Source organism: Molossus molossus, unplaced genomic scaffold (genome assembly GCF_014108415.1).
Source record: "Molossus molossus isolate mMolMol1 unplaced genomic scaffold, mMolMol1.p scaffold_m16_p_4, whole genome shotgun sequence".
Lineage (NCBI taxonomy): Eukaryota > Metazoa > Chordata > Mammalia > Chiroptera > Molossidae > Molossus > Molossus molossus.
In genome coordinates, this window is record NW_023425377.1 from 3,646,038 (window position 1) to 3,661,087 (window position 15,050).

At 47.1% G+C, this 15,050-nt stretch overlaps 1 protein-coding gene across 1 annotated transcript in view; it reads left to right on the plus strand.

Moving 5' to 3' along the window:
• The first annotated feature begins 2,132 nt into the window (after nucleotides 1–2,132).
• Nucleotides 2,133–15,050, plus strand: part of LOC118615850 (radial spoke head 10 homolog B-like) — a 32,532-nt gene continuing 19,614 nt past the window's right edge. The window contains exons 1-7 of the mRNA XM_036241097.1: nucleotides 2,133–2,446; nucleotides 5,102–5,177; nucleotides 7,131–7,199; nucleotides 8,167–8,340; nucleotides 9,783–9,868; nucleotides 11,009–11,129; nucleotides 14,331–14,507. Coding sequence (XP_036096990.1) covers nucleotides 2,196–2,446; nucleotides 5,102–5,177; nucleotides 7,131–7,199; nucleotides 8,167–8,340; nucleotides 9,783–9,868; nucleotides 11,009–11,129; nucleotides 14,331–14,507 — 954 coding nt within the window. The 5' untranslated portion in view covers nucleotides 2,133–2,195. The remainder of the gene's footprint in view (nucleotides 2,447–5,101; nucleotides 5,178–7,130; nucleotides 7,200–8,166; nucleotides 8,341–9,782; nucleotides 9,869–11,008; nucleotides 11,130–14,330; nucleotides 14,508–15,050) is intronic.

A 15,050-nucleotide genomic window follows, 5' to 3' on the forward strand; every position in this document is an offset into this window, starting at 1 on the left:
GCCTGGCGACCTGGGGGTCGAGACGCGGGGTGAGCAGCGCATCGCCTCGGTTGGCCCTGTTCCGGAACCAGGTAAGCGCCCCGCGGGGTCCCGGGGTCCCGGGGTCCCAGTGCCCCAGGCCCTGCTGCGTCTCCGCGGACGTTCCTTCCGCCCAGCCGCCGGCCTCCGAGGACCTGGGCAGGTGCGTGATGGGCCAGGAGGACCTTAGGGAGGGACAGAAAGTGCGGGGACCCCCGGGCTCCTTTTGTGCTGCTTCGGGGAAGAAGAAACAGGAGAACACAGTGTCAAGACGGGGAGGACAGATGAAAATTAATGGGAAATTTGCCTCGTAGTTCAGATTTCACGGGTACGGGACCAGAAACCCCAAAGTAAGGGCCCGCTTGAGTTTGGAAATGAGAGCAGCTTGCTTCTCATCGAGGACAGTGATGGGGTGAGGGGTGGGGGCTGGAAAGGGTGCTGGGGTTTGAAGGAAGAGAGGAGCAATGTATGAGCAAAGCCTAGACAGAGGTGGGTGTCCACAGGACGCCCTCCAGGCGGCGCAGGGCGTGGGCCGGCCCCTGGACCCTCTGGGCACACGAAGAGGGACACTGCCTTGCACCCCAGGATTTACCTATGTTCCTGCTTGATGGGCTGAGATGCTTTCAGTGGGGCCAGTTTTAGAGGGCCATGGACACTGGCTCTGGAGCTGCCCCTCCGTTCTGACCTTGACCCGTTTCTTGTCTGGCTGGCATAGGGGGTGCTCAGTCCGTGGTGGTGCTGGCTTAGGGAGTAGGTGGCCAATGACTTCAAGTTCCAAAACAGCAAAGTGACCTGAAATAATCCCTCCATCATTGATTGTGCGTCCTTTCCCATACTTGAGAAATGGGAATCAATTTATTTACTTGTGCATCAATTTATTGAATCCTTATAAGGAAACAAGGTCCTGCTATTCCTATTTAGTATCTGAAGCAGAAGGACATTAAGTAACTTGCTTAAGAACACACAGTTGGCTCAGCGGTTAGAGCGTCGGCCTGCAGCCCAGAGAGAACTGGGTTTGGTTCCCACTAAGGGCACGTACCTTGGTTGCAGTTTGTCCCTGGCCCTGGTTGGGTCATGTGGGTGGCAACCGCTCCATGTGTCCCTTTCACGTCGATGTTTCTCTCTCTCCCGCTCTATCTGAAACAAAAAACAAAAAAATGTCCTCGGATGAGGATAAAAAAATAAAATAAGAAGAAAAAAAGAACGCACAGCTGGTCAGGGGAACTGGGGAGCCTGAGTCCAGCTTTTAGCACTGTGCCATGCTGGCATATCAGGAGAGGGGCTCTTTGGTTAACCCTCACCTGTGGATATTTTTCCATTGGTATTTTTTAGAGTGCAAGGGAGGGAGGGTGAGAGAGAGAGAGAAACATTGACGTGAGAGAGACACATCGATTGGTTGCCTCCCACATGACTCTGACCGGGACCAGGGAACAAATCTGCAACCCAGGTACGTGCCCTTGGTTGAGAATCGAACCCAAGACCCTTTGGTTCGTGGGCCGACACTCTAGCTGCTGAGCCAAACTGGCCAGGGCAGCAGGATAGGGGCTTTTATTTATTTATTTTTATTTTTTTATCCTCACCAGAGGACATTTTCCCTTTTTTTTTTGTTCAGGTAGAGTGGGAGGGAGAGAGAGGAACAGAGAGAGAGACAGAAACATCGATGTGAAAGGAACACATCGAGTGGCTGCCACCCGCACGACCGACCAGGGCCGGGGACAAACTGCAACCGAGGTACGCGCCCTTAGCGGGAACCGAACCCGGGTCTCTCAGGACTGCAGGTCGATGCTCTAACCGCTGAGCCAAACCGGCCAGGGCAGGATAGGGGCTTTTAAAGTATGGACTGACAGCATGCAAGACCTTAGAGTTTAAGTAGCTGTTCTTCATGAACAGGATTACCCTTCTTATTGGGACACTATTTGAAACAAATGGTATTCAGTGGTTCCAATTAAAAAAAATTTAGGAGCAGTATTATTTTAATAAACTGGTGATACCTGCTACTTGTAACTTTTTATGCTTTTGGAGAACGATAATGACACTGGGTTGCAAAGCTAAACTTTTCATTACGTGTGAAACCCTCACATATTTAGAGACATAATTTTTATATTTCAGGTAAAGCTCATCAGTGCTTTGAAACAAACAGCTCTTAACCGAAGGAATTTGATACTTCAATTAAGGCAATGGTGAAAGAAAAGAAAAAAACAGACAAAAAGGTGGATAAGTCTGCCCACTCTCCGTCATCTCTCTCTGATAATCCAGAATTTTCCAAGCAGGATGGCAGTTCTGCTAGACACGAAATGTCCCCAAGCACCATCCCACCTTTGGGACCAAATGAACTGGGATCCAAAAGGGATTCCAGAAGTGACAATCAGCACAGTGAAGAAGCTGCTCAATATGAAGAGCCCATTCTGACCACTCTCATCATTGAAAGGTGACCCTGATGGGAAGTCTTGGCCATGCTCCCTTTTCCACCACGCTTTTGCTTTGTATTCTCTCTCTCTGCCCGTCTGGCTGCAGCTTCACCTCCCCACCCCCGCAGATGACTAAGCAGCTATGTTGTTAGCACTGTCCTCTCTCCTAGAGTTTTATAGGTTCACATGTTTCACCCCCTGCTGTCCACTGTCCGCTGGACTTCATACTCTCTGTGTCCAAAGCAAAGACGGCAGGACGTGAAACAAGACAAGCTGGACCTGAGACGGCTCTGTGGCATCAACCCCATCACTGAACCTTTCTGAGCTTCAAGGTCTTTTTCCTTCCTTTCTTTTTGGTACGTGCCCCTAGCGGGAACCGAACCCAGGACTCTCTGGTCCGCAGGCCGATGCTCCAACCGCTGAGCCAAACCGGCCAGGGCAGCCTCAGGGTCTTAATCGGGGAAACTAACAGACTGTACCCTTTATAAAGTACCTCTGAATGTGGCTGTTTCTCTCCCAGACCTTGGCTTCTCCTTAGGGCCTGTTTCTGTCTGGACCGCAGGCCGACGCTCCAACCGCTGAGCCAAACCGGCCAGGGCTTGGGGCCTGTTTCTGTAAGGGCACCACCGTTTTCTTGTATATCAAGGAAATACAAGATCGGAGAACTGACCTCCTTCTTCCTCGTGCCCTTCATATTTCTTTTTCCTCTATGCTTCTGGCATTAGTCCCTTTCTCTATGCAGAGACTCGTTACCTCTTGACTGGGCTATTGGACTTGCTTCCCAAAGATTTCCCTGCTTCTAGTCTCTTCCCAGGCCTCCTGGATAGATTTACCTTCCTGTTTACATCGCTCCCTGTATTAGTCATCTATCTCTGTAACAGATCACCCTAAAACATGACAAAACAATACGTATCGTCTCACATAGTTTATGGGGGTCTTTGAGCAGCTTAGCTGGACGGGGTTGGGTTAGGGTCTCAGGAGGTTCGGTCAAGATGCCAACCAAGTCCGCCATCATCTGCAGGTCTGGCAGGTTGGACACTCTGCTCTTAGAGTGGCTCCGCAGCATGGCTGTTGGCAGGAGGCTTGGTCTCATTTCCTTGTCACATGGACCCTCCCCACAGGGCGGCTTGAGTGTCCCCATGACATGGCAGCTGGCTGTCCCAGAGAGTGATACAAGCGAGAGCAAGAGTGGAAGCCACAATGTCTTTGATGACATCCTACTGGTCACACGTGTTGGCCTTATTCATTATGGAAGGGTACTCCCTGAGGGCATGACGGACCAGAGGTGAGAGTCGCTGGAGCTGGTGGGAGGCTGGCTCCCACCCTCCTCGTAAAAATCCTTAGCCTCTTTCCACTGTCTGCAGAATAAAACACCTTAGCCTGCCCCTCACCTCAAAAACCCAAGAGCCCACTAGCCTTCCCCCCACGATTCCATTTCTTTGGATCTTTGCTTACAAAGATTGCCTGGAACGTTTGTCCCCGTTTCTGAATGCCCAAGTGCCACCCACTGTTCAAGGTCCAACCTTTCCATGCTTTCCATTAGGAAGTAACTTTCCTCAAAACTTAAACTTTTCTATTATGTATTACTATATGCATAGTATATATTACTTTCTATTGTATGAATTACTGTAATTTGTTTGTAAGTCTCAACTTCTCTTCCAGGCTGAAAATTCCTTCATAGCAGAGATACACCCAGAGTATCAAATGCCAGACCTCAGGCCTAGTAGGGGCTCAGTCAAGATTTGTAGTTTGGCCCTGGCCGGTTTGGCTCAGCGGTTAGAGCGTCGGCCCGCAGACCAGAGACCTGGGTTCGGTTCCCACTAGGGGCATGTACCTTGGTTGCAGTTTGTCCCCGGCCCCGATTGGGGTCATGTGGGTGGCAACCACTCGATGTGTCTCTCTCGCATCAATGCCTCTCTCTCTCTCTCTTCCACCCTCTCTCCCTCCTGCTCTATCTGAAGGTAAATGCTGGAATGTCCTTGGGTGAGGATAAAAAAAAAGATTTGTAGTTTGAATGGTATCAGCAGCCATTTATTTGAGCACTATAGAAAGATACTAAAAAGTATGAAATATGATCGATACTGTTCCCCACCCCACTCCACCCAGCCTCTGCCTCCTCTCATCTTCCTCCTGATCGCTCTTCTTCGCTCCACATGTTCTAGCTGTGCTGCTCTCCTCTCTGTTTGCTGAACTGGAGATCTCAGGCTCTTTCCTGCCTCAGGGCCTTTGCACTTGCTGTTCCCCCTTCCTGGGATCCTCTTCCCACGGTTCTTCTCATGGATGTTCTGTCTCAGGTCCTTTCGGTCTCAGTACAGTTCTCATGTCCTCCGCAAGACCTCCACCCTGACCATCTGTATACGGCAGCCTTTTTCGCTCGTCACTTCTTTCACAAACATCGAACACACTCTGGAATTATCTTGTTTGTTTGTGTCCAGTTTGTTGTCTCATCGATGAACAGTAAGCTCCGAAGGCAGGAACTTTCCAGTCTTGTTCATAGTTCACAGTTCTCAGACTGGCACTTAGAAGGGGACAGGCATCTCGTGGCCCGCAGGGAGTGTTTGTTGAGTGAATGAATGTGAGATGTGCCTCTTCATTCATGTTGATTATGTATCTTAACCCATTGTCACTTAGGTTTACTGACATCATTCATGATCTTGAGTTTCATTTCTCTGTAGCTACAAAGGGGGAAAAGCCCACGGACTGTATGAGGGAGAAGGCTTTGCTGTCTTCCAGGGAGGTTGTACCTACCGCGTGAGTCACACCTTTGGGGACTGGGCAGGGAGGAGGGTGTGGGCTGACAGTTTTAGATTTGCCTCTTCAGGTAAATCCACTGATTCTTCAAAAGAACTAGGAAGTACTTGATGATGATTTTATTTTGAACCCTGATTATATATTTTAAGGTAAAAAAATGGCTCAGTACAAATGACTTAGTCATTTTAGATTTTTTTTCTCTTCCTAATTTTTATTTATTGTCCAAACATTAAGGTCACTACAGGAGCAAATAATGAAGAGCAGACCCAACCCCCAGTATCATCATCCTTTTGCCATAAACGTGTGTTTTTTTTGTTTTTTGGGTTTTGTTTTTTTGTTTTTTATCCTCACCGGAGGACATTTTTGCATTTATCTTCAGATAGAGCTGGAGGGAGGGAGGAAGAGAGAGAGAGAAACATTGATGTGAGAGAAACACATTGTGCCACCCACACAACCCCAACCGGGGCCGGGGACAAACTGCAACCGAGGTACGTGCCCTTAGCGGGAACCAAACCCAGGTCTCTCTCGTCCGCAGGCCGATGCTCTAACCGCTGAGCCAAACCGACCAGGGCCATAAATGTTTTTTTCAATCCTCACCTGAGGATATTTTTCTATTTATCTGTAGATAGAGTGGGAGGGAGAGAGAGTAAGGAAGACAGAGAAAAACATTGATGTGAGAGGAACACATCAGACTGGTTACCTTCCACATGACCCCAACCAGGGCCAGGGATGAACTACAGCTGAGGTACGTGCCCTTGGCCAAAACTGAACCCGTGACTCATTGATCCCAGGCCGATGTGCTACCACTGAGCCAAACTGGCCAGGGTGCCATAAATATTTTTAATTTACTATATTCCTTTTATTCCTTGAATGGATGTATCAGTATTTTAAACTGGGCATATTCATTTTGTCGATAACACCTTGGATCTTTTTTCACTTATGAATCTATCTTTGTATTGCTACATGGTTTCATAATTAAAATTTTTTTTTTCTTTTTGTTGATCCTCACCTGAGGATCTTTTTCCATTGAGTTTTTTTAGAGAGAGTAGAAGAGAGAGAGAGAGAGACATTGATGTGAGAGAGACACATCGATTGGTTGCCTCTCACACGGGGCCAGGGATTGAACCTGCAACCCAGCTAGGTGCCCATGACTCGGAATTGAACCCATGACCCTTTGGTCTGTGGGCCGATGCTCTAACCACTCAGCCAAAACGGCCAGGGTATAACTTAAATTCTTTTTATTGTGGAAAATATATATAACATCAAATGCATCATCTCGACGATTTGTAAGTTCAGTGGCATTAAGTGCACTTAGCAGGCTGTACAACCTTCACCTCTGTCCGATTCCAGAAATTTTTCATCGTCCCAAACAAACTCTGTATCTATTAAACACTAGCTTCCCATCCCCACCTCCACAGTGATTATTTTAGCATTGCACAGCGTCCTCATTTACTGTTCACAACCGTGCCATGGTTTTTGGATACTTTGGGGGTGTTTTCATTTTTTTCTTTTATTACTAATGCCACAGTGAAGGTATTCATTCATTCATTCATTCATTCATTCATTCATTCAGATTCTCAACGAGATATGTGATTATTCTAGGAGCACATTGTTTGGTTGAGGCCATAGGCATGAGTTTTACTTCCCTATTTTTCCTCCTTAATATCGCAACACGTCCATTTCCTGGGCCTGCGAAACGCAGAGCCAGGTGGAATCCGGGCCCACGGTTAACGCTGCGCAGGACAGACCGCCTGGCATACGCTCCAGGGAACTGGACTTTGCCGGACGCCACCTCGGGTCCCTTGTAGAACAGGGTGGAGGCGAAGGTGGTGCCGGCCCCTGGGCGGCTCTGCCCCACGGCCATGTGCGTGGACAAGCTGTGCGGGTGAAAGGGGAGGAGGCTGCGCGTGAGGTCGGTGACTGGTCCCAAGGGTTTGTCGTCCTCTTTTGAAGGGTATGTTTTCCGAAGGACTCATGCATGGACAAGGGACTTACATATGGGCCGATGGAGTGAAATATGAGGTAAAGCCTTTACTGCATTATAGTTCTAAACTGTAATTATGAATGGTCAGGTTCCCACAATTAAACATACTACCCTCATAAAAGTAATTCCGCGCGTGGGTTAAAGGAACCCACAGAACCAAAGAACGCAGGTGAAAAGCACCTCGCCACGGCCCAGGACCCGCTGGTGCTGGTAGCAGTGTCCTTTATGTTCTAGAGCCGCGGTTCTCAACCTGTCGGTGGCGACCCCGTTGGGGGTCGAGCGACCCTTTCACAGGGGTCGCCTGAAACCACCAGAAAACACGTATTTCCGATGGTCTTAGGAGCCCAGACCCCGCTCCTCCGTCCGCCCACATGCAGACGCGCCCACAGACGACATGAGGAGCTGGAGTCAAGGGTCGTGGCATCAGGTGGGCTGAGAACCACTGCCCGAGAGGTGTCTATGTGCTCTGTGCAAGGGCGGCACACCTGCACGCACTGGGCCTCTGCTCCTTTGCAGACACTTTAGCAGAACTGTCTTCTGTACCTTCGTGTCGTCGAGACCACCAGAGCCAGGCACTCAGACCCCCTTCCCACTGGCGGCGGGTGTTCCGCTACACGGGCTCCACTTGACCCCTCGCGCTGGGCTGAGGGGAAGATGCATTTTTAAGTCTGTTGCTGTAACTGAACTGCCCTCCATGAGAGGGCCCCGATTTCAACTCCCACTCACGGCCTTCGGGAGAGTTCCCAGGCCGGGACGTCACCCCGTGCCGCCTGGAGCTCGGTCTCCACACAGCCACCCCGACCCCCTCTTCTGCCCGGGCTTCTACCCAGTGGGGGGACCAGGGGAGGGAGGACAGGGTGTGTAGAGAAGGAGACGGGGGGATATTCGATGTTCCCATGGGAGGAGAGAGAGACAGGTAGTCGGGGACACGTCTCAAACAGTATCCAGGCTCGGGGACCTCTCCACAGCCTGCTTTCTGTCACTCTTCTGGCCATTTTGCCTCAGGGGGACTTTGTGAAGAACATCCCCATGAACCGCGGCACGTACACGTGGCCGGACGGCAGCACCTACGAAGGAGAAGTGATCAGCGGCATGAGGAACGGCTTCGGTGTGTTCCAGTGCAGTACGCAGCCCGTCTCCTACATCGGCCACTGGTGCCAGGGCAAGAGGCACGGGAAGGTGGGCGAGGCCGCCACGTGGCGGCCACCCGCGCAGAGGGGACGAGCACAGAGGGCGGGTGTATATCTAGGAGTGGAATCGCCAGGTCCCATGGAACCCGTGTCTGATGTTGTGAAGAACCCCCAGACTGTCTCCCACGGTGGCTACGCCATTTGCATCCTCACCAGCCGTGCGGGTTATGCCCACTGGCAAGCAAGGTGGTGGTTGTGGGTACCCCTGTTTCTTTCGTATGGGATGATAAAATGCTGTAGCAATGTTTATAGGAAATGTCCCGAGAAAAAAGTCTACCATTAGAATCATCACTTCACTCAGATGTGGGCTGTTAGACTGTATTCTGTTTGCTCGGTTTGGTTTTGTTCACGGCACATCAGTTCAGACGTATTGGGGGGGCGGGATGGTGCGCTCTCCACAGGCCCCTGGATGGCTGCGAGGAGGAACAAGTCAGCTCGACAATGAAGAAAAAGAGAGAAAAATATCTCTCTCTCTCTCTCTCTCTCTCTCTCTCTCTCTCTCTCTCGTGCGCGCGCACACACCAGTAAACAAACAAGCAATCGGAGGCCATTCCTTGTAGATCCAAATACTTAGCACAGGGGCCAGTCCACTAGAGGAGTAAAGTAAGTAAGGTGTCCAAATGCGTAAAAGAAAAATGGTTTTAGCCCTGGCTGATTTGGCTCAGCGGTTGGAGCGTTGGCCTGCCGACCAGAGAGTCCCGGGTTTGGTTCCCGCTAGGGGCACGTACCAAAAAATGAATAAATAAAATTAAAAAAAAAAAGAAAAATGGTTTTAGCACATAAGAGAGTGACCTTCAGTTGTGTGGAAGGTGCTACTATCCCTCTGGGTTACAACAAAGCAGGACTTGTTCAGGCCCTTACTTGACTAATGGTTGTGAATATAATGACCACACTGAACGTAATGAATGTGCATGGTCGACATGCCTGCCTGTGGCACTTTGTTATCGAGGAGCCATGGGTTTGTGACGTCTCGGTCTCCCTTGGTGGACACTTGACCACATTCTTGACTGCAAAGCAGAAGCAGCACGGATTGTCGTCTTGCCTAAGTATGTTTTTTTTTTTTTTATCCTCATCCGAGGACACCTTTCCATTTTCTGTACAGACGGAGGGAGAGGAAAAGAGAGAGAGAGAGAGGGAAACATCGATGCGAAAGGGACACATCGAGTGGCTGCCACCCGCACGACCAACCAGGGCCGGGGACAAACTGCAACCAATGTACGTGCCCTTAGCGGGAACCGAACCCGGGTCTCTCGGGACCGCAGGCGGACGCTCTAACCGCTGAGCCAAACCGGCCAGGGCTTGCCTAAGTATGTTTGACTTCTGTATGGTTTAGGCTCCTCACACCCACACAGCGTCTTTTCTCTTTACCTATAAAAAAGCACATTTATCTTATGAGGCTCGATTTTGTAAAAATGATCTTATTTATTTTAGGGCTCCATTTATTACAACCGAGAGGGTACCTCTTGCTACGAGGGCGACTGGGTTCACAACACCAAGAAGGGCTGGGGGATAAGACGGTAGGTATCACCGCCCCTCGATTGGGGTGTGGCCAACAGTGCGCGGGGGCCTAAATGGTGTTCACTTAGGCTACTTAAAGTAAGGGGCAGAAATCACAGAGAACATGTTTTCTATATAAGCACGGTGGAATATTAACCCCGATATAACTTCCATGGTAATAAAAATATTCTACAGAAAATTTAGAAAAGCAATATATATATATATATATATATATTTTAATCCTCACCCGAGGATAGTTTTACATTTATCTTCAGAGTGGGAGGGAGGAAGGGAGAGAGAGAAAGAGAGAGAAACATCGATGTGAGAGAGTCACATCGACTGGTTGCCTCCCGCGTGACCCCAACCGAGGCAGGAAACGAACCGCAACCGAAGTACATGCCCTGGGCCAGAATCGAACCTGGGATTCTTTGGTCCACAGGCTGATGCTCTAACCACTTAGCCAAACCGGCCAGGGAAGAAAAGCACCATATTAAATGATGTCTAATCATTCTGTTTTACTTTATTCTATATAGAAATAGCCTTTCTTTGTTCTCTGTATTAATTGTGGATCTCTGTGATAAGTTCTACATTTTGTGAAGAACATTGACACATTTTCTTGATTTTTAGATTAAACTGATAAAGTCCAAATATTTGGGGGCAAAAGATTAACTAATTGTAGTATTACAGGGAATTACTATTATTAAAATTTTTTTTTCTTTATTGATTTTAGAGAGAGGAAGGGAGAGGGAGAGAGAGAGAGAAACATCAATAAGAGAGAACATGCCTCCTGCATGTCCCCCACCGGGGATTGGACTCACAACCTGGGCATGTGCCCTGAGTAGGAATCCAACCGGCAACCTCTTGGTGCAGGGTCGACGTTCAACCAGTGAGCCACACTGGCTGGGCACACTTTGTCACTATTAAATGATCAAAAATTTAATAAAGTGATTTATTCTACCTCCTAAGATGATGATTATTATTTTTTTTACCAACCACATACCCACCCACTGAATTTTAGTACAGGGAAGATTGTATGGGCGAGAGGGTTGGATTTTTTCATAAGAGTGTGGGTGACTGTCTACGAGAAAGTCCTAGTGAACGTATATGAGATTATGAGATGACGGATTGTTTTGAATTGTTTTTTTGTTTTCTGGTCCTAGTTATAAATCAGGCAACATTTATGAAGGCCAGTGGGAAAACAACATGCGCCACGGGGAAGGCATGATGCGGTGGCTGACGACGAACGAAGAGTACAACGGCCAGTGGGAGAGGGGCGTCCAGGTACGGCGCCGGCTGAGTACAGCCAGAGGGGCGCTCCGCTGACCCACAGCGCGTGTTGTTCGGTATCGTATCATGTGGCAGTCTGAAACTCCAGCTCTGCTCAATTCAGAAACTCCACTTATGATTTCCTGGTCTAAACCAGACTTTTTTTTGTCCTCACCCGAGGACATTTTTTTTGCATCTATCTTCAGATGGAGCGGGAGGGAGAGAGGGAGGAAGAGAGAGAGAAACATCAATGTGAGAGAGACACATTGAGTGGCTGCCACCCACATGACCCCAGCTGGGGGCTGGGGACAAACTGCAACCAAGGTATGTGCCCTGAGCGGGAACTGAATCCGGGACTCTCTGGTCCGCGGGCCAACACTCTAACCGCTAAGCCAAACCGGCCAGGGTCAGACTTTTAAAAAAAAATTAATTTAGTTTTGTTACAGATGTTTCTCCTTTTTCCTCTGCAGACACCCTCCTCCCTATCCTGCCCCCCTCCAAACATTGTTGTCTATATCCATTGGTTATGCATACATGCATGTAAGTTCTTTGGTTTATTATTAAGTTTTCTTGAAAGGTTTCCCACACAAGCTAGGTTCTGCCATTGGTGAATCCATTATGCACACAATACCTATGAGACTGAGACCACTGTTTACATGTTGGAAGCTATATACTTCCTGTACAGAAAACAAAAACTTTATGTGGTTAATTTTATATAGTTTATATACTAGGATTTTCTGATGATATCTTGTGTATATTCATCGGGTAACCAGGGACCTTGCTAAACTCACATAACAATTCTAGGCACTTTTTGGTAGATTCCTTGAGATTTTTTTTTTTTTTTTTGGTCCAGACATCATATTGTCTATAGTCAACCTTGTATCTTTCTTTCTAATCTGCGTGCCACTTTTTTCTCTTGCCAGTTGCACTGGCTAAGAGCTCCCATATGATACTGAACAGGAGTGGAGAGAGCAGACATCCTGGGGTTGTTCTTGATCTTGGTGGGAAAGAATTTAGTCTTTGGTCAAGTGTGATGTTAGCTGTAGTTTGTATCATAGATGCCCTTTATCAGGTTGAGGGAGCTCTCTTTAATTTTTAATTTCTTTCTTTTTTTTTTTTTAATCCTAAATGGATATTGAATTTTGTCTAATGCTTTTCCTGCCTCTAGTTAGATGATCGGGTAGATTTTCTTCTCTAGCCTGTTGATATATTGAATATACATTGGTTGATTTTCAAATGTTGAACCAACCTTGCATTCCTAGGATAAACCCAGCTTGGTCATGATGATATTATCCTTTTTATGTCTTGCTGGATTCCTAATGCTTTGTTGAACATTTTCGTGTCTGTGTTCATGAGGGATATTGATCCATAGTACTCTTTCCTTAGAATATATTTGTAAGCTTTCAGTAGTCAGGGTAATGTTGGCCTTGTAACATGAGTTAGGAAGTGTTCTCTTCAATTTTCTAGAAGAGTGTGTAGAATTGGCGTTATCTCGTTCTTAGCTGTTTAGTTGAACATGCCAGTGAAGCTCTGGGCCTGGAGTTGTCTTTGTGGGAAGATGAACTGTAAATTAACTATACAGTAACTATAAAACGTATTTAGTAAATGATGTGCTATTCAGGCTGTTATTTTCTTCTTGAATACGCTTTTGGAAGTTATTGAAGGAAATTGTCCATTTCATATAAATTGTTAAATTGACTGGCACAAAGTTCATAATATTCACTTATGGTTTTAACATATGTGGGACCCATGAGGATGTTCCTTCTTCTGATGTTAGTAATTGTGCTTTCGCTCTCCTTTTCCTCATCAGTCTTGCTGGAGGTGCGTCAATGCCACTGAAGTTCTCAAAGAGCCCATTTCAGTTTTATTTATTTTCTCTGATTCCTTCAGTTTTCACTTCGGTTATCTAGTCTTTGTCATTACTTTCCCTTTGCACACTTTGGGTTGAACTTGCCCTTCTTTTCCTAGAGTTGTAAGGTGGGAGGCTCACTGATTCGAGACATTCCTTTTCTCAGAGCATTTAATACTATGGTTTTTCACTCCGAGCACTGCTTCATCTGCATCCAACTAATTCTGACACACTGTGTTGCCATTATTTTCCCGTTCAACATATTTTCCAATTTCCCCATGACTTTCTCTTCGGCCTCTATGTTATTTTGAAGTATGTTGCTTAATTTTCAAATATTTGGGGATTTTTTTCCAGACACCTTTCTATCATTGATTTTATGGTTTATTAATTCCACTGTGGTCCAAGAACATACTCTGCACGATTGTATTTCTTTAAAATGTGTTGGCGTTTATTGTATGGCCCCGAATACGGTCCGCCTTGGTGAATGTTAGACGCCTTCCTGCCTGTTGCTGAGCGGGCTGTTGTGCAGTCAGCTCGATCCGTGCGGCTCTTCGGGTCTTCCGTCCACCACTCTCTCTGTCTGCATTTCCTATCCACCTCTAAGAGAAGAGTGCCGAAGTGTCTGGGTTTAGCCGTAGATCTGTGCATTTCTCCTTCCACATCTATCAGTTTTTCCTTCGTCTATTTTGAAGCTACGTTGTTAGGTGGATACACATTTAGGATTTAGTAGCGGTTACCCCTGGGAAGTGGGATTCAGCGGGGGGCACTTTTATCCAACTGTTTGTTAAAAATAAATAAAATTTAGCCCTGGCTGGTTTGGCTCAGTGGTTAGAGCGTCGCCTACAGATCAGAATCCCGGGTTCGGTCCTGCTAAGGGCATGCACCTTGGTTGCAGTTTGTCCCCGGCCCCGGTTGGGGTCTTGTCGGTGGCAACCAGTCCATGTGTCTCTCTCACATCGATGTTTCTCTCTCCCTCTTCCCCCCTCTCTCCCTTCTGCTCTATCTGAAGATAAATGCAAAAATGTCCTCGGGTGAGGATAAATAAATAAATAAAATTTAACATAATCCATATCAAGCCAGGCACTTTCCATGTGCTATCTCCCGTCTGTAGACCCAACCTGTAGGGTAGGTGTTATTCCCATTTTACAGATGAAAGACAGAGGCTTCAGTAATTTGCCTTAGGTCAGAAGGTGGGTTAGTAAGTAGCTGAGCTGAGACTGAACCCGATTCTGTGTGACCCTAAAGTTCATGCTCTTTGCCCCGTCAAATGAGTCATTGTATTTCATCCATACCTAACCGTCAGTAGATTCAAGTAAAAAGAGGAAATATTTTGAACATTTCTCATGGAAGTTTTCTTTTTTTCCCAGAATGGTTTAGGAACACACACTTGGTTTCTAAAGAGAATCCCCAACTCCCAGTATCCTTTGAGAAATGAGTACAGAGGGAACTTTGTGAATGGATGTCGTCAAGGTTACGGGAAGTTTTACTACGCCAGTGGAGCCATATATGAGGGGGAGTGGGTTTCCAATAAGAAACATGGCATGGTGAGTACAGACCTGTGCAGGTTACATTTTAAAGACCATGTAAAGCACTTGAAATATAGTAAAAGGCGTGTTGTTCTCTATCCAGTAAAGCACATTATCCATTTTGCATAGGATAACTTCCTGTTTGTATTAAGACAATCACATGGCCCTGGCCAGTTTGGCTCAGCGGTTAGAGTGTCGGCCTGCGGTCCGGAGAGACCCGGGTTCGGTTCCCGCTAAGGGCACGTACTTCGGTTGCAGTTTGTCCCCGGCCCTAGTTGGTCGTGCGGGTGGCAGCCACTCGATGTGTCCCTTCACGTCGATGTTTCTCCCTCTCTCTCCCTCCCACTCTATCTGTACAAAAAAATGGAAAAATGTCCTCGGGTGAGGAAAAAAAAAAAAAAAGACAATCACATGAATTTAAAAATAATTACCAATGTATCATCAGTTTTTTATGTATGTAGAGGTTATTTAAGCTTGTGTTGTGTGTCTGTGTTAGGATGTTTTTTGTTGCAAGTAATAGAAAAAGCTAGCTTAATCTTCTATAAATTATAAAAAATAATG